This window comes from Halichoeres trimaculatus, unplaced genomic scaffold (assembly GCF_033239565.1).
Source record: "Halichoeres trimaculatus isolate MK-OKI-2021-1 unplaced genomic scaffold, fHalTri1.1 fHalTri1_scaffold_8, whole genome shotgun sequence".
NCBI lineage: Eukaryota > Metazoa > Chordata > Actinopteri > Labriformes > Labridae > Halichoeres > Halichoeres trimaculatus.
In genome coordinates, this window is record NW_027437186.1 from 12,342,095 (window position 1) to 12,365,339 (window position 23,245).

Here is a 23,245-nt window from a genome sequence, read left to right on the forward strand (position 1 = left end):
GACATCTAAACTTACGATATGTGAGTTTAAATTTAAGTCGGGGCACCACCCAGTTTTGGAGAAAACAGGGAAACTTTAGAAAGGTTTACTGTAAGAATTTGTGATTTAGTAATTCATAGAATTATTAATTATCAGGTCTCAATATCAAAAGGCCGCTACATCAAACGTGAATTCTTTTGAACAGTGTACAGAGGCCATTAATCTCAACCACACAAAGACAGAAAGCAATTTCTTTATATATGGAAAGTTTATTTACTAACTAAAAAGAGGAAAATGTGCATGAATAAATGGACAGGTGAAAGATATAAAAGGATAAATGCAATGAGGAATAGAAAGTGAAACTGATCATAAAAACCGGAATAAATGGAATAAAAATGACATAAACCAACCCGCATAAACTAACTAACCCACCCAAGATCTCTGGGGCATTGACCACGATATACCAATAAATGCAAGATTGTCTTACACAAGTTCTGAGGCCGATGGTGAGAGTGGAGGGGGCGACAGAGGTGGCTGGGTCCCGCTGCAGATGTCTGCGGATGTCCGTTGAGGGATGATGGAGAGGCTGGAGGCCTGCTGCAGGTCATCTGAGCGTCACGGAGGTGATGTCCGATGAGTTGAGTCCGTAGAGTCGATTCTCACAGCGGCAGTAGCGGCTGGGACAGCGGCGATGATGCCGGGCGTCGGGTTGAAACTTTGGCAGAGTTCCAAAGTTGAATCACCGCAGGGAAAGCAGTGAGCAGCGCTCGTCTCCTGACGTCAGCGCATGAGGGGGAATCCCCGTCGATCAGCTGGGTGTCTCAGGGAGAGACCCAGGCACCGATAGATGACTGGATGCAGTCGGGCTGGGGTGACTTGCGTCTCAGCCTGTAGAGTCTGGAGCCGGTGATGAGCTTAGAGTTGGCATGTGCGTTGCCAGTTGAGGAGCAGAAGGAGAAGAGCCTTCTGAAAGAAGTAAGAGGAAAGAGCCCTCTGGATGAGGGGTGGAGGAAAGAGCAAGAGCCTTCGTGTAGAAGGGTGAAGAGAAAAGAGCAAGAGCCTTCATGTAGAAGGATAAAAGGAGAGAGCCAATGTTCTTGTCCTGGAGTGGAGTTTTACTCAGCTTTTCCCGCCGAGTCAGTGAGGTCACTTTAGGCTGACGCCCCTTCACATCTCATCTTTCTGCACGTGGATCAGATTGTCCCAGAGATCACTAACTAACTATAACTTTGAGCTGTAAAGAGATTCCTACATGTAATAGTCAAAATCACATTTCTTATGATTTAAGCTTCACATCAAGACTAAACATGATAGGTTTTCCTCTTTAAGAACCCAATAAAATAAAAATCAAGATGTTACAATGGAAAGACAGCAGTTTTCACACGCACATTATCAATGATTGTCATTACACAGTACATGTTTGCAAAGGTGAAGATATACATGTAAGTCTTGGTGTAAAAACATCATTTTTGTGCTGTTCTCAACTGTGTGAATCAAAGAGTCTTTGTCTTTGAGGAGAAGGTGGGGAGCAGATCTTCTCCTGGCATTCCTTCTCTCCTGTTCCCAGAGAGAAAGGTCGAGGGTCACAAGATACTAGGTGGAGGCTGAGAGGTCTCTCCAGCCTCTCCCTGAGAGAAGGATGTCTGTACAGTTTCACATGTCCGCCAGGTGTCAACAAAAAGTCTTCGAATTTACAGCGATGTCTTAATGTTTTATAGTCTTGCAAACATCAGAGGAAGGGATGAGGCAGACTTGGGGAGAAAACCACTTTTAGCGCAGAGGTCTGTTTTTCCAAAACTTGCTTTATTACCTCTCCTTCCTTGGGGGGGTTAAAGTTGGAGACTAGGTCAGAGCTGCGAAACCAGGTCCCAGCCTGACTTACGTTACAATTGTATCCTAAGTAATTTGATGATTTGACATGTTAGTTTTGATTCCAATTGTATGTCATTTAGTATTTGTCAGTGTTTACAGCCTTATTATTTGTACTGCAGCAAGCCACCAGGGGGCAATGCAATATTACAGGTTGCATACACTGAACAAAAATATCAATGCAATGCTCCCATTTTTTATGAGCTGATAAAGATCAAAGACTTTTTCCAATAAAAAAGGCCTATTTCTCTCAAATATTGTTAAAAAATGTGTTTATGAGCACTTCTCATAATCCATCCACCCACAAAGATACAGAGCAGGGGTCTGCAACCTGTGGCTCTTCACCTCATTGTGGTGGTTCCCGCTGGTCTTCACAAAAAAAAAAAAAAAAAAAAAGGTCTTTAAAATGAGTAAAAGTTAATTTTTCATTCAATTCTGAATTGATTTGTTTTTAAGTTAGCAAATAAGTACAAAAAAAATGTCATGTTGAAAGACATTTTCAGAAGAAGTACTTTGCATTTGCTGGAAAGTGCCAAACTGAAGAAAACGAAAAAGATCGATTGTGGAACTGCTTTGGAAAATTGAGATCAAAGTCACAAATATTCCTAATTTTATATTTACATTAGATGCTAATCAGGGACTACAATCTTTTATTTATTTTTTTGTTTATATATTTATTTTTTGTTTATTTATTTATAATAAAGTACGCTAGTTTTATTTTATTAATTTTACACAAATATGGAAAAGGAATTCACAGAGGCCTGCGGAGTTTAATGTTAAAATAATTTCAAAGTAGGCCAACATATGTGACAGGCTGTGACAGGTACAAATAGCAAAAGAATAAAACTTGTAAAACGTCAACAGCTGTTTTAGGTTTTGTGGCTCCAAACTTATTTTCATGGGACAGGGGAAATGGCTCTTTTGATAGTAAAGGATGCAGATCTCTGATACAGAGATTGAGGTTTACATGCAAGTGTTTTCTTTTTGAAAAATTAACATTTGGTGCATCTTCTGTGCTGCACCTTTGCTGTTTATTGTGGGTGTTTCCCTCCCACTAAATCTGTCTAGTTACAGAAAGGATGCACACAGAAGGTCTTTTTCAAAAAACTTAAAAAAAAAAATTAATCTCAGACAGCACCAACTTTGAGGTTTACATCTCAAACTTCCTGTGATTAAAATGTGAATCTTTCATAAAAACCTTTATACAGCCTAAATGTTCCAGTGTGCGTCAGAGTCAGTCAGGCTCCAGAATAGATGACCGATGAAAGGAAATATGTAGCTGTAAGTTAGAGCTTGGATAAGTACGACAGTCAGCCAGCAGGGTGTACATAAAGGTGGTCTCCATCTTTTTGATGCTGTGCTTGTTCACACAGGCAGACAGGTTAAAAAAAGAGATGTAGCAGATCAAAAGAGCTGTCAGCCTCTGTGTCACGCTGCCTCTGTGTGGATGTCACTGTCAAACAGTGTGCATGACAAACAAAGGCCAATCACAGTGACAGACTGCATATGCACTCACATATATGACATGATCACCTTGTTGTTGGATCAAACGTGAACAGTAAAGATGAAAAATCAACAAAGAAGTTAAAGCTAAAAGAAATCAGGTGTTGACGCAGTCCAGCTGAAGCATCACTGTAGGTGGTTTTGAATTGATAACACAGGAAACACGAACCGTGCTTTGAGAGAGTCCCAGAATGAGCTTGTCTCACTTGTGTTTTTTGGAACATTTAGCGCAGATTTGTGAACATGTGGAAAGTCTCTCACCTAATGACAGCCATGAGACAGGTGCTGCACAGCTGCTGTGAAGAACCAGAGGTAATTTTGGGGACATGTAGCTGCAAAGCTGTTATATTTCTCATGAAATGAAACTCATTTAGGAGAAAAGCATTGGAGGTGTTTCATACGTCAACTTCTTCACACCCTGTTCACTTCTTACAGCCACGTGTGAAATGAAACAAAAAGTGGTCCCTCTGTTCAGCTTTTATGGCTGAAACTGAGATTTCATGCTGACGGAACTCAGAAAGAGAGTAAATGTTCGTACTTTCCAGGTTGTTTAATTTGCCTCTTGGAGTATTTTTGCATTGTTCTATTTTATCCAACATTAGAGCCCAGCTTTTCAAAATTTGACCAACCAGATCAGAGCTGGATAATAACATTGCACATGGTTTTGATCCTGATAACAACACTGAAGAAAAAAGCATGAACTCTTTTTTGGACTATAAACTTATTGTAAAACTGACTTATTTTAAGTGTAACCACTTCGCATTGAAAGGAGTCTTGAGGTGGTTCAGGCAATGATAAGGATCGCCCCCAGCCTCAGTTGGAGGATTTCTGGGCTCACCCAGCAGTGTGAAGCCCCTCAGGTCGACTCAGAACATGCTGAAGGGAGTATTTGACCATCTGGTGGAGCAGTGCCACAGAATCCCCCAGAAGCTGAAGAGTGGCACTGGACTGAGGAATGATGGATACTTGCTGTGACCATGACCCTGCCCCCAGATGTGCAGAAAAGAAATGGATCAGTGGATAAATCCATAGGCAGACGTGACAACAAGCAAACTTTGTCAGTTTGCACAGTAGTTTAGAAGCGGTCTATATTTAGTGCCACTCACAGCCTGGTGCTCCAAGACATGTCTGTAATGTTAGTAAATCCTGATTAAGTCCTACCAACACTCATCTACCAAGTAGAGCTTACATAGCCTTGATCTTCATTTTATTGATAGACTCTCAAGTTGGAACAGACCACTGCATGTGGATTCAAATGCAGTGGTTTACTTTTCTCACTTTTAGCTTGTCTTTCTTTCATTTGAGACTGAAATTCAAGCAAAGCAGAATGTTCTATATACTTGTTAAAAATGTGTACACATAAAAATAAACCTAAATGGTAAATCTAAATGTTGGATCTAAATCTAAAGCCTAAATTGTTCACCAAGTGTAAAGCTAAATGTTTAGAAATTATGCAAAGGAGGCAAGTCTGTGTCTGTCTTCCACACCTCCTGCAGTTGCCTCAGATCACGCAGCCCCGCCCACACCACCAACTAATGGTGCGTTCGAGGCAACCCGTAACTCGTATATTTCCCACCCGTAACTCGTGAAAATGCCCCGGAACAGCAGTCGAACTCATAACTTACGAGTCATGAACTCGTACCAGATCGATGTACTCCGAGTTACGCCTTGTGACGTCACAACTGTGCCAAAACAATATGGCAGCTTCTATGGATGCGGTGGTTTCCCCTCCGTTTCACTTAAATAAAGAACTTGCAGGCTCCTTTGGTATTTGAAATGACCAAGCATAAATCTTAGAATTTCTGCCATGCTGGTTTGTTTACATCCCAGAATTCCTTGCGCTCAAACCAAAGTTGTGAATTGCCTGGAACGCTTTCAGGTCGGAACTCCGAGATTTCAACTGGGAAACATACGAGTTACGGGTTGCTTTGAATGCAGCATGAGGCTCAGCGGGTGATGCGAGGGAAAGAGGCAGTGACATGGCGGGTATGCTCCAATCTGACATACTCAAGAGGGCAGACTTAGGCCCTGTTTACACAACAATGTTTCATCTGAAAACGCTAAAACACAGTGAAAAAAATCTGCGTTTACACAGAAACGCAGAGGGACTGAAAACTTTGTAGTAAGCATGCCAGGCCCCCTGCCTTGTCCAGAAGGCACTTTTGGGAGATCTCCACCCAAGTAGACTTGAGCTGATCATCTGGTGTATTGGGGAAAACTAAGTTCAAAAGTGGAGCAACAGATGCACATTTTGTTAAAGACAGTTAGCAGATTCAGCAGTACAAGCACAACATGGTAGTTTGTAACAACGGTACTGTTGGACTGTTGTATGCGCTTGCCCGATGTGTGACATCTTTGTTTCCACTAAAAAAGGCTGACTTACTGCTTACACGGCAACGGTGTCGGCAGCGTCTCAGAGAAATCCCACTCTGGAGGCCGTTGTCAAAAATTTGTGTTGTAAGTCAGCCGGAATGCGAGGCTGAAACGCAACAAAACTTTTGCATTTCACCTTAAAACCAATATCATGTAAACGGCCCCTTAGCCAAGTGTATGGGCTGCACTTCAGGGTATCGCTGTCGCAGTCCACACCACAAACTGAACTAAGCCACTGTCTGATCTAAACATTTAGCTTTACACTCGGCAAGCAATCTAAGATTTAGATCTAGATCCAACATTTAGGTTTAGATTTAGTATTTACACTTAGATTTAACATTTTGATTTAGCACTTACGTTTAACATTTAGATTTTTTTTTCATGTGTACACATTTTAGACAAATATACAGAACATCCTATGCATGAATTTTGGTCTCAAATGAAAGAAAAAACAAGCTAAATGTGAGAAAAGTGAACTAAATCTTAACAAAATGTCGCCTATTAAACAGTGACTGAAATTTACACTCGGTGCCCCATAATGTTTCAGCCTTTAGCTCATGCTCTGTCACTCTCCCATGTATCTTTCCTCTGCTCCTGTCCTTTTTCTGTCTGACAGTTAGGCTCCAGCGTTCCTCATCACTACAAAATTGATTGAAGAAATTATTACAATCAGTAAGCTAAGTAGCATTGAGGAATAACCTATATTAAGGCTGATAGATTTCTTTTAAGTTGTGAATAACAATCAGATATATATGTAGAAGATCACTTTGAAAATCCCCACAGCCCCTTTAACAACTAAACTTAACACCATTATGGATATTCAAGGAAAAGGAGGAAAAAAGGTTGCTTTTTCCTCACGCCTGCCCCTGCCCCTGCCCCGCAGAATCACTCAGAGTTTTGCATGATCAGGGTTGTGACTTTTTCCCGCAGCCAAAAAACCCCTGAACTCCACTTCACTGCCTGTTTCTACATGAACTGGAAATTAACTTGAGTCATGCCCACCATAAGAGGACTCCACAATGCCTCTTCAGAAACCAGTGAGTGAAAAAACTACCCCCGTGTTTTATGAGTGTGTCTCCAGGTGTTCCCATGCATGAATGGAGGCCAAAGGAAAAAGAAACATCTTTAAGTACAGATAAAATTTGATATGCAAGAGAACACATTACTTTTTCACACAGGTCACATTACTCAGGCAAGACCTCAAAGTAGGAAGGATCACACCCTGGAGACAAAGAGCGGGCTCTCACATGCTAATTAGTAACTGGATTATAGTCAGAAAACACACCGAGGTGTGATTGAGCAAAGACTCTGGTCTGTACTACAATAGACACACTGCAGCTTGTAGAGCTGTTGTGTCTCATATGAACCAGCACACAGACCCTCCTATAAATAATTCAGCGTGAGAGCAGAGCCTGGGTGTATCCACAGGGGCAGACTATTTGATATTTTATTCTGTGTCAAAAGGCTAAGTCTGATTTTATACCGACTCTGCGCGTCTTTTTTTCCCTCCTGTAAGCCAGTGGGATGATCCAGAGTGTATCTGTGAGGCCAAGGTTCACTTCTTTGATGGAGGTAAAGCCTCTCATATTAAGTGATCACACCGTCTGATTTACAAGCGATTAAACCACGAGCTCCAGCACTGAGCTACCTGGTTATTCCTGGAGGCAATACATCTTTTTGTCTCACTGAGGCACCCATATTCACACTCAGAGGAGATATCTGCTGCATTATCAGGCCCTCAGCTGTCTCATGAACAGATACTACGACATAAAAATAAACTGTAGGCACTAAAACAGGTCATCACTGCAGCCCTGCAGCAGGAGACTCTGCCATTTATTATTCATAGAAATGAAGGAGACATCTCAGACTCATGGCTCGTACATTAACCTCTTATCACACATCACTTTCTTTTCTGTCAGTTCGTTTGACTCACAAACATCCAAACTCCCACAAATGTGTCGCTCTGTATCTGTATATCTGATTTAAAGAATAAAAACATACCAACAGCTAAGACACAGAGCCACAAGCGACCTGCAGCCATGAATAACGAATGAGGAAAGGAATACATAATTTAATGGGATTTGTTGCATATTTTATGGTAATCATTTCCTTTCATTTACAAATCACAACTGCCTTCCTACAAAGCAGGAATCAAACACAACAGAGAGAAAATTAGTTACAGTTACACACAGCACCTCAGTAAATTATTGTTTTGTTTTGTTTCTTTTTTAATCTGCCCTCCTTGAGCTGTTTCTGAGCAGCTTCTCTGTGGATGGATGCAGATTCTCTCCAACAATAAGTCTGTCTCCGTGCATGCATGTATATTCATGTCTGTTATGTTAGTCTGGCCCTGCAGCTCTCATGAAGACATTAATTAACAGATTTCTCCTCCTCTTTGGTTTAGATTAGAGAAAACATGAGGTCACATTGGAAACACAAGCTGTGCTCTCAGACTGGCTCTCTGTGACATGCTGCCATCTTCTGTTAGCTCACAGGTGATGCACTGCAACCGCTCAACCAGATCAGCTGATGAGCAGGAATTATGTGGCATCAAAAATTATCTTGTGTTGATTTGCACGTAGCGCAGCAACAAATTTCACATATTTTTTACATAATCACTCTCATAGAAGGAAGATTTTAAAAATCTCTTTCAAACATTTTTTATAGTTGTAACAATTCAATAGTTATAATATATGAAGAGACATAATTCAAGGATTAAATTCTAATGTGCCTGAATTAGGTGGTGACCTGTTTGAACTTAGTACTATGTATTTCATCTGTCTGCAAGTGCATAACCAAATTTTCAGACACACCAGCAAACCAAGATCTATTTTATATATGTATATATAATCTGCTATTTAATGCATTATCAAAAATTTAAAATTATTTAACTTTTTGTTTGTTTGCTTGTTTGTTTGTTTGTTTGTTTTTGTTTTTGTTTCTATATGTCAATAAATGAGTAGCAAAGTTGTTGTCCCTTGTGAAATATATTTAAAAAATGGAAGAATCTGCAATATTTTTCTGTAAACTATCAGGAATTGAGAATTTAATAATATCGAGCAATAAGTCTTGATACAATTAAGCAACAAAATAAAACTAAATCCTCTGGTTTAAACCCAAAACAAAAAGGCACGACCCAAATGCAGAGCACCTAAACAAAATAAAAAAAATCAACTAAACTTACCTTGATTAATGTCCAGAGTCCAACTCAAATCCGCGTATAATCCACAGAGAAGGAGCACAAGGAAAAACACATTCAGAACACCTGAGGGGGGAACTCAGGTAAGACAGGCCATGTCCACATGTAGCCTGGAATTTGGGAAACCGGATATACTTTTGTGTGTTTACGCCACACGATACCGCAGCTTTACGTCACCAAAAAAGGACGTTTTCTGAAAACTCCGGCCAAAGTAAAGATTTTGGAAAATTCTGGTTTCATGGTTTCATGTGGACGCCGGTAAACAGAGTTTTCGGTGCTCAATCGTCACAGCTTAATGAGGGGGCTCATTCTGATTGGATCTGGAGAACACTGACAAATATTGGTTTGGTATGCCTCGAGCTGCACTTACTTGCGGATTTCCCTGCTGCACGTGGACGAAAGTATTTTTAAAACGAACAAGGAGGGGTTACTTGTTTTTGAAAATACCCTGCTACGTACGGACACGGCCTCAGAGGGGACCGAAGGGAGACGGTAATCAGACACAGGTGTGACGCAAGACACAGGTGGGACTAATGAAGGAAAACCAAATGGAGGGGAACTCACAAGGGCAGGAAGTAAAGTCAGACCAGACACACAAGGAGCGAGAACTACGAAATAAAACAGGAAACATGACACACTGAGCAACAAGCACACATCCAACTGGAAATGACAAAAGCAAAACAGAACAAGAAAAAACAGCTCATGACCATGTAAAGTAAGACATTGAAAACTGTTATCACATGATGGACTGATACACTTGGGATATCAACTGCCACTGATTAAAAATCAACCATCTTAAACTACAGACTGAAAACACATGAATATAGTCTCTGTGATGTCACCTATCTGTTTTTGATGCTGAGTTTTCAAGCCTTTTGTTAGTGGATGTCATATGGTTAACAATGCACAAAGTAAACATGGATAAGTTTGCCGTAAAGATCATCCTTTTTTGTCTTTACAGGAATGTAGTAGGCCTATCCATTACTTTCAGGCCATTTTTAGCACTACCACGTCGGCTTCATTGCTTATGATTTATTAAGTTTCAGTAAATCCATGCATTTCTTCAGTGAAGGTGGCAGACTTAATCACTCATCTGTGAACTCTTCAGACTCTGATTCATCACATTTTCAAGCTAAGCTTTATTTATGGCTGATTTCTCTGCTTTGTTCACAGAACCTGTCGAGCACTGACATGAGCAAGTTCAGCATCATCCACCAGCCGTAAGTCAAACTTGTCATCCGCTTCCTCCCTCCATTCTTCCTCCTTTCACTTTACCTCTTTTTTCTTCTTCCATTGTTTGCTGCTGCCTGTCTGATTCTGTGTGTGTGTGTGTCTGTGTGTGTGTGTTTGTGTATGTGTGTGTGTGTGTGTGTGTGTGTGTGTGTGTGTGTGTGTGTGTGTGTGTGTATCTTGCCAAGGATTTTAAGTGTAGTTTAAGTTCTCGGGTGTGTGTTAGTGTACAGTACATACAGTGTGTGTGTGTGTGTGTGTGTGTGTGTGTGTGTGTGTGTGTGTGTGTGTGTGTGTGTGTGTGTGTGTGTGTGTGTGTAAACCTGCGAGGGGATTTGTGTACATGTCTGCGGAGCTCATGTGTTTGTGTTTGGGTGCACCTGCACATTTGTCTGTGTGCTGTTCGTGACTGAGAGGCAACTTCCTGTGAGAGCATGTGTGAGCGTGTGTGCATGTCTGTGTGTCTTGTGTCATTTACATGTCTGACAAAACAAAGTATAAACTGGTAAAAGCTCAGCCACATCATAAACATGCTGCACGTATTTACTATATTTAATTTAGATTCTTGTCACTTAAGATTGAATATTTATGAGTCGCAATAATTTATAAATCAACCTACAACTTCACACCTAAAAAGAAAAAACCCGAAATGTTCCAGGCTTTAAAAAATGTATACACCACCAAGAGGTTTAGATTAGTATCCACATTTATAATTAAATGAAGCTTTAAGTATTACAGATATCATAAAAACAATTAAACATGCATATTTTAATTCATTTAGTCAAATTTATTTTAACACAGAAATTAGATTCCTCAGGTCAAATTTAGATTTCTTGTTTGCCTATGCCCCTGACTATACTTTCAGTTATTTCATTTTTTTAAAATTATTTATTTATTTATTTATTTATTTATTTATTTATTTATTTATTTATTTATTTATTCTTATTGAAATAATGAATAATAATTATTTTTTTATTTATTTATTTTTTTATTATTATTCTAGTCTTATCATATTTTCTAACTTACATTAAAAGCAGTTTTATCTCCTGTGATTGCAGGAACTGGTGGAAAAAAATCATGATAATTTGTTAAATTTGGGATTTTTTTAAATATTTTATCAGTTTTATCAAGTTATTAGAATACAGCATCAGTGATGTGGCCTATGATGTTTTGAAGCGTTCAGTCTTACAGCCACAATGGAGCTTAGTGAGGGAAGTCAAAACTTTAGAGGCCATCTTCCCATATGTCCCATGATCCTTTGTGCTCTCTTAACTAATTCAGATTGGGACTGGAACTCCAGACACCGTCACACGTTGCAGATGAAAAACACATAAAGAGTTTAATAACCCTGGATGCTTTGGTGGTTTTTTAATCTGATGTGTGGAAGGAGTTTGCACAGGTCTATAAATAAGAAAAGAGAAAAGGTGACACACAAAAAATAAATATGACGACACTAACAGACTGTACTGTACTGATCTGTACAAATATAGGAATACATTTAATATGAGAAGCCTCTCGGCAAATCCCAAAAAGTTTTCAGGAGATTCAAAGAAAAAAGTCCAGCAAGGAAGTGTTAACAGCCTCACTTCTCCATGACAGAGTGAGAGCGCAAGATCACAAGATGTACAACCCTAGATACAAATCCAAAAACCTTTAGAAATTTCCTATCGGGGTCAACAAACAGTTAAGAATATATGTGAACAGCCAAAGAATGAATTTACAACATGACCACACTTTGGTCAAACACTTTACCTGCTTCTTTCAAAGAAACAGCGGCTAAAGTTGCTCAGAGACACTTGAAAATATAATCCAGGAGAAATAAACCAACCTTCAAAACTTTTTTTCTACTGTTTCAAATTTGAAAGAAAAAAAATGAGACACTTAAGAAGCTTATCCAGGGCTTAATTATTATTCTTTTAATAAATGATCTAAAATAGAAGGAAAAAGGACCATTGGTTTTTGTTTTATAATCTCAACATTTCTCCCCTCACTTAGCTTCCTGGCCCCTGGTTTTACCCCTCTGTGTCATTTATTCATGTATTTTGATGAAGGTGGTGCAGACATTTATTTCACAACAACCCCCTCAGTGACCTCAAAGAGTCACAGGGAAGAGGATCATCCTGCCAGTCTGCTGATGGCTGCAGGTCAGAGTGTGGTTTTGTTTCTTTTATGAAAACAACCCTCAGGATTACAACATGATACATTCCATGACACATCCATGACCTGTTTTCTATCACAGCAGAGGTGGAATAATATACAATACAACCTCCATACTCTAACAGCTCACAGTCTGAGCTGTTTGTGAGTTTCCAGAAGCATGGCCACTTTTTTCAGTAAAAAATATTAACATTTAATTTTTAACTACCCCAGCCCTCATAACTGTACACGAGTTTAATTTTTTATGGCCCAAAACTTAAATATATAACTCAAAATGGCTAATTTTATTGCAACCTTAATTCACTAGGTAGGGGCACCATGAATAATGTGAATAAAAATAGAATTTGATAATCTGCAAATGATCAAAAACAGTGTAAACAAAACTTCAAACTATCCCAAATTTGATGCCAGTTACATGTTTTGACTAAATTTGGATGGGGATATTGATCACTGTGTCACATCATCTCTTCTTTTAACTACTCTCTGTAAACATTTGTGAACCCAGGAGACCAGTTCACAGAGTTTTGAATTTGAATTTATTTATTTTAAAGGGACAATGCAGTGTTACATAGCTCCATGACAGAGCATGACTTTGATGGGCTGCACAGAGAACTTATAGCAATTGCTAGTTTTCAACTCTTGTCTCGAGTTGGGCCTTTGTATAAACAGTTCACAAAATGTCAAAGCAGTGACGGTTTTGTTCACAGACACTGGTTTTTAAGCTCTGTTACAACTCAAAATGTGTCAACAACCCAAAATGGAATTTAAAAAAAACCAGTTATAATAATGTAGTAAAAACCGAAAATGTAATAATGTTACAATGTAACGACTACATTTTAAGCTACATTTTGGGTGGTTGTTCTAACAAGCCCATGCAGTGATTTCCACTACAGAGTCAGAGTCTGTTTTTAGTGTAGTTGGGTCTCAGAGCCCAAAGACCATTTTGTTTTTCAGCTTTATTTTTTTTTTTTTTGTTTGTTCTTTTTTTAACAGAGATTTTAAAGACATCATCTACTGCAGGTGATACAATTATAAAATTCTTTGCAATTTTAAGAAGAATTATGATGAACGTTTCAGACTATGTGCTCATAAAGTCTCTCACAGGTTGGTGAACCTCTTCCCCTTTTCACTTGAGATCTTCAGCCTCCCTGGTGTAATCTCCTTTTACACAGATATGAACTAACCTGTGACAAAATCACATCATTAGCTGAGAGATGGTCCTCCCTTTTTTTTTTTTTTTTTCGTTTCATGAATTATACAACAATTTAAGTTACTCAGAGTCCCTGTCCCAACCTTTTCAACATGTTGCTGGTACCAAATTTTAAATTTTTTCACAGAAGGACTATATTTTTTTAGCTTTAACACCAGATATATCGCCTTATTATTATTATTATTATTATTATTGTTGTTGTTGTTGTTGTTGCTGTTGCTGTTGCTGTTGTTGTTGTTGTTGTTTAATTTATTTATTCATTTATTCATTCATTCATTCATTCATTTATTTATTTATTTATTTATTTATTTATTTATTTATTTATTTATTTTTCATTTCAAACCAAATGGAGGCTTTCAGTGATTTGGAGATCTTTAGTTGACATTTTAGTCAGAGTCCTATATTTCCGGATGTGGGGTTGTAGGAGTATTAAACAGTGTTGACCTTTTACACACTGACTGAAAAAGATATTTCAGTTTTGGACTGCACACCAGGTCCAATTTGATCTGCCTCTACCATGGAATTTACTGTTAGTGTGAGATATTTATCATCATGTCAACATGGAGAAAATTAATTGTTGATGATTGTTGCTGCCTTCAGGGAAAAAAAAAAAAGAAGAAATTAACCGAGATCTATGATTAAAGTTTGGATTAGTTCTGGCTGGTCTGAGGATTTTGCCTACTATTTCTGTAAAGTAAGTTTGTGACATCTTTAAAGGTAAGAAAGAAATCTCAAAGTAAAACAAAACAAAAATAAAAATCAGTCCTCATAGCCAGGCCCCTTGTTAAATGTTGATTGGTTGTCCAGATAATGTTGTCTGTTCTGAAGAAGTTTTTTTTTTCAAAGTGGCACAACTCTTTGCAGACGATGTTATGACATAATCTTCTGTCTGAATTTAAAGCCAAGGCATGGCTGTGTGAGTTTAGTAAAGTAAAAATCTGCTTGACTGTGTGTCTGTTAAAATGGCAGCTGTCTGAATGGAAGGGGAATTTAGGAGATGTGATGCAACACATTTGTCGAGAGTGTGCTCACTGAAATCTGTTTTGAAGGGAGTGAAAAGGGGAAGTGATTTTCTGACACAGCCTGAGAGTCAACTCCCTCCTCCCCTCTGTGGCAAAGACTTAGAGCCAAAGTCGCTTTTCATTTGAGATTGTGACAAAGTTCTGGCAGCACAGACAGACTTTAGAGGATTAAGGCTTAAAAAAAATGTTGAGTTTTGGATAAAACATGAATATGGAAACGTTGAGTAGACTTGCTGCTCCTGCTTCAGCTAAAATCAGGTAAGATGTTCTGCTTTTGAATATTTTGTTCCCAAGCAGACGATGACACAGAAATGCTTCCTCCTGATTTTTCTAAAACCTTTTTCATTTGCTTCTGTTTGGCCAAAATCAACATGTTTTCATAGATCTTTGTCACAGAAATAAATTATGCCACTAAAATAGCAAAAACAACGAAGGAATCAGGTTAAAACACATTCCTTTGTGTTTGTTTTGGAAAAAAAGTTCCAGAAAAGAAAGAGAAAAGGCACAAATTATGTTTCTCAACATGTTTCTGAATCACATGTTCTGTGTTTTACAGGCAGCTCCAGAAGATCGTTCAAGACATCAAGAAAAATGACGGCAGCTTACTGGACAAACTGAAAAGGTCAGTGTAATGTGAAAATGTCAGCACATTTTTTTTTCTTCAAAAAAAGGAGAACATGTGTTCTTTTCAAGCTGGAGACACTTCTCTGAGAGCTCGTGGTCTCAAAACTCTATGTGGAGTTATTCATGCATCAATTCCTCTTTCACAACTGTTGGAATAAGAGACCTGCAAAGCAAAAATAACTCAAACAGGTGGCACATCGCTCACTTTCCTTTCCTGAAACTAGTTCTCTAAAAACACATTGAAGGCATGACCTAACACAGGGACTAGATACACATCAGTGTGAAAAGTTAGTGCTAAAAATGAATAAATGTGAAGACCATAGCTCACCCGGTGAAGCTGTGTGTGCCTAAAAGTGCTTTTGAAACATCAGGACAACTTTGATGCAAACAACTCTCTGACCAAGAAAAATGTATCATTAGCCAAACATTTCATCATCTTTACCATTTAAATCTCAGTAAATGTTTTTAATCAGAAACTTTCATTTCTGCTTCAAAGCTTAATAGCTGTTATTATTAATTTATTTATTTATTTATTTATTTATTTATCTATTTTTAACTTTTGCTCAGGCATAAGAGAACGTGTTCTGCATTTGAACTGACCTTTTAATGAATGGTTCAATGGAGAAGAAAAAATAACCTTCTGACAAAATTATCTGAAAAAAATAAAATAGTAATAATAACAAATAAAATATCAAAAGAGGACAGCAGTTGTTTTCAGAAATATATTATTAAAGACAGGTGAGTAAACATCTGTTTTCTTTGAGTTTAAGAATTATTCAGACCAGAGACTTTTCAAACGGAAGAGATAATGCAATGACATAGTCATGCTAACAATTAAGACTATCATAGAACCTGTAATTAAACCATTCACCTTTATTTGCAATTCATCACTTTCCACTAGTATAAATTTCCCAATAGGAAGAAAACAGCCAAAGTCATCCCACTTTACAAAAATGGTAATAGGCATGTCTTCTCAGATTACAGACCGGTATCTTTGCTTCCACAATTTTCAGAAATTCTTGAAAAATTGTTTGTTAACAGACTAGACAACTGTCTAAACAGGAACAATATTTTGAGCAGTAGTCAGTATGGGTTCAGGGCAAATCACTCCACATAGATGGCACTCATGGATCTGACAGATGAAATAACCACTGCACTAGACAGAAAACAGTTATCTGTAAGTATTTTTGTGGACCTGAAGAAAGAATTTGACACCATAGACCACACCATTCTTCTTTAAAAGCTATACAAACATGTTATCATGGAGGTGGCACACCAATGGGTAACTAGCTTCTTAGAGAACAGAATTCAGTTTGTCAAAATAAACAACCTCAAATCGGACATTTGTGATATAACTTGTAGAGTGTCTCAGGGGTCAGTTTTGGGACCAAAATTGTTTATTTTGAATACAAATGACAGAGCAAGTGTCTCGAAAGTGGCAAAATGTATTTTATTTGCCGATGACACCACCATTCTGTTTAACGGGGATCATTTGAAGGGAGTGCTTAAATGATTGAAGTGGAACTAATGAAATTCAAGCCAAAACTTTCAGTATCTTCAGAAAAATAATCAAAACCAATACATTAGAAAAAAACAGGGGATTCCAGACAATCTAAACCCTGTTTGGTATTTGTTGTTGTTGTTGTTGTTGTTGTTGTTGTTGTTGTTGTTGTTGTTGTTGTTGTTGTTTTAGTTGTTGTTGTTGTTGTTGTTTTAGTTGTTGTTGTTGTTGTTGTTGTTGTTGTTGTTCTTCTTCTTCTTCTTCTTCTTCTTCTTCTTCTTCTTCTTCTTCTTCTTCTTCTTCTTCTTCTTCTTCTTCTTGATGTTTTGATTTTTTTTTTGTGCTGGTGGAATTTTAGTTTTAAGTTTGTGAGTCATTTTGCTATTTAATTTTGCTACAAGAATGATCCAATAGGAGGTTAATATGGCATATTTGCCAAATAGTATTACTTCTTTTGTGTGTTTTGTCAAGTGTTAGGAAAGGTTTTGTGAGAAAAGGGGGGGGCAACAAGATTTTTCTTCTTTCTGCTCCTTTTCATTCATTTCAGATTTTTTCCTTTATATCTATATTGCATATATATCCCTTTATATAACAACATGAATGAAATAAAGATCAACTTTAAACTATAATCTCCTCGAAGCTTTATAGTTCAAACACTTTTAAATACAAGTGACACAACTTTTAACTGTGTTACCATTATCACAAGCATTCATTGTTTCAGTTTGTAGTGACCAACAGATTAGAGATGCCTCGGCCTGCTGTTACAGCTGATCTCACATCTGCGCCAGTTTACTGTCATTTTTCCAGACCCCAGACTCAAACTTACATTTTTGGCCCAGTGTCAACAGGCAGAGGTGATATGAACAGCGCTCTTTTCTCTGCACTGATTTTAATTTGATTTTGCCTGAGTGGTTGATCTGCTGAGAATTAATTACCAAACAACAAGAATCAAATATTGAACACAACTACAAAATAAACAACAGTAAAGCCAGAATAATATGGAAGTATATCCTATAGCCTGCATTAACAAGTGAAAACTCATGACTCTGGATCCTGCAGTTTTAAAAGATACTTAATGACTGTGGTCTGTCTCAGTGTTTGGCTCACACTGAAGTTTACCTTCATCATTTCAGTGGTTGAAACTAACTACCTGACGGATATTTATGTACAAGTCAAGATAAAGACGAGACAAGATGTTGAACTGAAACCAAAGATCTTCTTTCATTGTCAGAGAAATAACATTAGGCTGTTTGTCCATGTTATGATAATCGTCATGAAGGATTTTATAACAGTGGATCAGCAACCTTTTAAGTGGTGATGTTTTGTAGATGATTATACTTTGTTGAATTTTTACACAGTTTGCTGACATACACAGACATGGAAATAAATTAAATCAGTTTGATTCCTCAGTGGGTTCTCAGGGGAGAACAGATTTAACCTTAGTTCCTTTAGGAAGAATAGGATTCTTTTGTCTAAGCTACATATCATATATCACCACGTGCTTCCTTCTTTGAGTTCCTTAACTTTCCATTTGCACTCCACATCATGTGATAGTAGTCTTCAGTTTCATAAAAGAAATGAAACTACAACAAAAATGCAATAACCTCTTTAATTCTTGCTGCTGATGTCAGTATTTCTCTCTCTGCTCTACAGACTGAAAAGCAAACCAGTTCCTAAAGTTCCTGCAAGGGATTACAGAGGTAAGAGCTGTCCCATTATTGTGCATGGATGTGCAAAACAGCAGGAATTACTCTGTCATGGCAAAAGGTGTCATCTACAGCTGCTTATGTACTAAAAAAAGGGCACAGCTCAGGTTTAGTCCACAGATATGAACGATCCCTCTGTTCAAAGAGTTTTAAAAGATAACTCACAAAGCGTTATGGCTTTGTAGCTATTCAGGTTGTAGTATACACATGTGTGAGTCCAGGGCCAGTCCTGGCCCTTTTTGCACCTTGCTTGAACCGCCACCCCGAACCCAAACTCTGAAATCTGTCTGATTCCTCAATGGGTTCTCTGAGGAGAACAGATTTAACCTAGGTTCCTTTAGGAAGAATCGGATTCTTTTGTCTAAGCTACATATCATATATTATATGTCACTACGTGCTCCCTTCTGTGAGTTCCTTAACTTTCCATTTGCACTCCACATAATGTGACGGTAGCCTTCAGTTTCATTAAAGAAATGAAACAACAACAAAAATGCAATTACCTCTTAAATTCCTGCTGTTGAAGTCAGTATTTCTGTCTCTGCTTTACATAGCGTTATGGCTTTATAGCTATTCATGTTGTAGTATAAACATGTGTGAGACCAGGGCCTGTCCTGGCAACTTATATATATATATATATATATATATATATATATATATATATATATATACATACATATATATACATATATATATATATATAACATGAAATACACTGCTAAGTTACATTGCACAAATCCCTTGTCATACTTACACAAAAGAATTAAAAATGAAATACTCTACTGAGTTACAAACTGGTAGTTTGAGTGGTAGTAGAGTTTAAAAAAAAAAAAGCTAAAAACACACAAGGGGACAGTCTTTAGTCTAAAATGTTTCCCTGTGCCCACTTCAGAAACTTCTCACTCTGTTGGAAATCTCAACCACAGTAGCAGGGGTCTATCCAACCACCTTAAAAAGTCCATCACCCACATGACTTGCAAGATTTTACTACTATATTTTTGAAGTTTGTTGAGCTGGGACACATGGATAGAGAAGAAATCATGTTGATCACATCTTTTTCAGTCTCCTGCTGTTACTTTTCCGTCAGCGTTGGACAGCTAAGGATACCTGTCTTTGTCTCTACATAACAGTCTTCTTGTCGTTTAGTCATGGTTGTAAAGTTGTATAAAAGCTGCTTTTCTTAATGCCTCAGCAGATTAATTTGTTTGTACTTTCCAGGATTTTTTATATTAACAAGTCAGTAGCGGAAGTTCTTTGATTTGAAGCATTCTCTATAACCTGCTTTGTGACCGTTGATTGATTTTATTCACTGAAGCATTTCAATAACTTCTCAAATCAGTTGTTTATGTTTTGGGCCCATAGTTAGACTTTGTAGTTGAATAATACAATCACCCATAACTCCCCCGGTCAGAGAAAAAAAATAAAGAATAAACTTTGATGGGTTTTTTCCTATCAAAAAGAGCTTTGAATGCCATCTAGAAAAAGTCAGTGCTGGATGTTACATGCCTTGCTTCTCATGACAATAATGATGTCTCTAGAACAGAGGTCTTCAACAGGGCATCCATTTTTGGTTGATTTGGCAATTTTCTCGTATTTTCAAGTAATTATTCCCAAATGTTTCAGCTTTTACTCATGTTGTCTTTGAAAATACATCAGTGGATATACAGAGGCTCATGATGTTGTCTTTCAGTCAGAGATGAACACATTCAGTAACAAAGCAGCGCTCTCAAACTTTACACAGGTTCACTCAGCATTCACGTTGTGGCCACATTTCATACAGGCTCTGTCAGGTTCCCCAGAATAGCCTAGTACTGAAAGCACACCAACAAGGTACAGTTATACATTTATAAATTGTACGTGGTAGTACTACATCAGCTCAGCCTTAAACTTGCTCTCAGTGAATGTTGTACCCTGACAAAATAATAATAGCACATGAAAACTGATGCTTGGATGATTTCTGTGAGTTTGTGCACTGAAGCGTAGAAACCATATCTGTGCTGTTCTCAGAGCTCTGGTTGTAGGTCATGATCCTGATGTTGAGCTGGTGCTGAAGTAGAAGCAGTTCAAGCAGCTTCCTTGAAATGTAATATAGTTCCTGTGGAAACAATACTTGAGTGTAACTCTTCCATCAGGGACGTAGGATGTAAACATTTCAGAAAACTTTGTGTGAAAGAGTGTCCCACTTATCAAACCACATGCTAACCTCAGCTCATCCTCCCCACATGGAGAAACATTTCTGTGGGAAAGAAGTCTTTTACATGAACACAAAGAGTAAACATATAAAAATGGTGTTATTTAGCACCCTCACACTGGTACAGAAAGTTATATCCGGTTATGACTTTGTAACAGGTATTTTTCTATTTGTGTGCTTGTAATTGCATAATACAGACAGTCATAGTTTCTCTTGTGAGAGGAGTGAGGAAATGCGCTTCACTGGTTCCTCTTTGTAAAATTAGAATCTGCTACTCAACACCTGGCATGTACGTCACATTTCTCTGGAACCTTAAGTGTTTAAACATTTCTTTTCACCGATCTAAGAATCACCTTTGTGTAACTCCTTTTCTCCACATTCACGTCTTTGCAGCAGCAGCAGAAGACAGTGACGACCAGACGTCTGATCCAGATTATGTAAGTCAGCAAAAAGTGTGAACTAAAAGTGTTTAAATCTTTTTCTCTGTAATGGAAATGTTATAAAAATGTCATTCCCAGGATAACGAGACGTATGAAGTACCTGAAGAGCATGATGACAGCTACATGCCTCCTCCAAGCCACAGGGACTTCACCAAACCTCCTCCAGTTTCCTACCCGAGGGGGGAGTATCTCGGTATGATGAGTCAGAAGTCATGAAAATAACTGATTTCTCCGCGTTGGCTCCTTTCATTTCTTGGGCATTAATGAAAACATGATCGGTCGAGCTGTTAGTTTTCCTCTTCATACTACTGATTATATCGCTTCAATCAAGCTGATTCATTTTCATACATAGTTTCTATTTCTTCAACAGCTTCTCTTTTCCTGCTGCCTTTGATTTGTTATTTTTTCTTCCATTCAATAGTTCAAGTCGGAGTCACTGATGCAAACTCTGATCTTCTGTTTGTACTTTTGCTTCCCCTTTTTTTTTCTCAGACAACTGCCACAACCGACCTCAGCGGCCGCCCAAGCCGTTCCACCATGGCAAACAGCTGCCCCCTGAGCCCCCCCAAGTGGAGAGTGATGAAGTAAAGCCACCCAGCCTCATATACTGTACAGAGACAAAACACTTACAACTATCACTGTGCCTCTCAGAGTTTGACCTCTTCCTGTGTTTGGATTAATGTTCTTCAACAAGAGTGTGGGGCTGAAGCGCACCCTCTGTTCATGATGGCTGTCTTTATTTTTTTCCAGGAAGACTATATTAATCCTGACTGCCCTAATGATGACGACAACTATGTGGAACCTGAAGAAAATCCTCGCAGTAAGATACTCAAAGACAGAGCACACAGTTTAAGAAATTGGACCATGAGCTTAGTCAGCACGAGATCAGACTATTAAGATGCATGTAAACAGCTCAGTCCGACCGAGAACAGACCCAGCATGGCTCGATTGACACTCCTAGATAATGAAATTGCAATCAGACTGTGGCTATATTAGGCAGGACTCAGCATGTCTCGGCACGCCTTGACGTTCAGTGTCAACAAATTTCACCCGGTAGAGTTGCTGCACTCCAAGACACAAATAAACACCATGTTGTTTAGTCTGGTGACTGGTTGTAAAGCGGGAGCCCAAGAGCAGACTGAGGCTAGGAAGCAGTAAAAGTGGAAGTGAGACGTTCTCGACCTGAAGCCCGAGTCTCTTTTCTTCATGTATACACAAACAAGACTAGATCCCCGGCTGTGACCTCATGATCGAGCTGTGACCTTAGTCAGACTGCTGCGTGCATGTAAAGATACTGACTGAGATAGTCATTGACCAGTTTTCTCTTTATGTTATTTAATGAAATGTGTCCCATGATTATAAAAAAAAAAAAATCAGGACACAGAAATTGTGCAAATGTAGACATATTGCAAGAGAAGCACATTATAATGATGGTTCCGCGGCTTCAGATCACTAGCCAGACTCTTCTCCTCTGTTGTGACTTAATGTTGGAATGAATTACCTAACTCTATACGATCCGCAGAGTCCCTTTCTACTTTAAGAGATGTCTGAAGACTCATCTGTTCAGGGAACACTTGTGCACTTAATCTGACCCTTCTCCTCTTTGCTCTCAGGGGTAGAATGAGTCAGTAGGTCTAAGACTCAGCTCTTATTGATTTTTCAGCACTACTACTGAATGTTGTTGAAGATTGAAGTATACTGTTGCAGAAATTAATTATGGTTTGTTGGATTGATTATTCTAACACCCCCACCCCACAAAAAAAAGAAGAAAAAAAAATCCTGCGCTTAATGGGAGCACCTGCTGCCTAATAACTTGTATCACTGTTGTCACACTAACTAGGTTTTTCCTCTGTCCCTGTTGCTTGTGTTGAACGTCGCTTTGGGCAAAAGCATCTGCTAAATGAAACTATAAACTGTAAACTGAAAGTATTTCTGTGTCTTCTTGTCTTCCCAGAACCTGTGCAGCAGGGAGGGAGCAGGACAGGCAGAGAACTTTTCAGGCTGCCTCCGCCATTTTCAGGCACATTAAATCCTGGTAAGTGCGCAACATTGGACCCCTTTGTTTATACCACAGTTATTATTATGGAAGCCACAAGTGGACATGCATCTATGCATTTTAGAAACAAGTTTCTGAACAAGTTAATTCTATTCATTCACTCAAGATCTCAAATTAACACTAGCTGATCATGAATCATAACCCCTGTGCTGCAAAAACGACATAGAAGTAGGCTTATCTTACCTCAT

General features: G+C 38.4%; 1 protein-coding gene across 9 annotated transcripts in view; it reads left to right on the forward strand.

The window, feature by feature from the left end:
• blnk (B cell linker) overlaps positions 1-23,245 on the forward strand; it is a 50,093-nt gene that overhangs the window by 13,073 nt on the left and 13,775 nt on the right. For 2 of the 9 annotated variants that reach the window (XM_074675518.1, XM_074675517.1), the window contains 8 exons: positions 10,097-10,143; positions 15,099-15,164; positions 18,321-18,367; positions 20,955-20,998; positions 21,080-21,194; positions 21,494-21,585; positions 21,752-21,821; positions 22,956-23,036. In XM_074675518.1, coding sequence (XP_074531619.1) covers positions 10,097-10,143; positions 15,099-15,164; positions 18,321-18,367; positions 20,955-20,998; positions 21,080-21,194; positions 21,494-21,585; positions 21,752-21,821; positions 22,956-23,036 — 562 coding nt within the window. Of the gene's footprint in view, positions 1-8,159; positions 8,220-8,914; positions 9,007-9,263; positions 9,448-9,616; positions 9,639-10,096; positions 10,144-14,656; positions 14,801-15,098; positions 15,165-18,320; positions 18,368-20,954; positions 20,999-21,079; positions 21,195-21,493; positions 21,586-21,751; positions 21,822-22,955; positions 23,037-23,245 lie in introns of those variants that run through there. The other 7 variants (XM_074675520.1, XM_074675519.1, XM_074675516.1 and 4 more) reach the window with 7 other exon arrangements.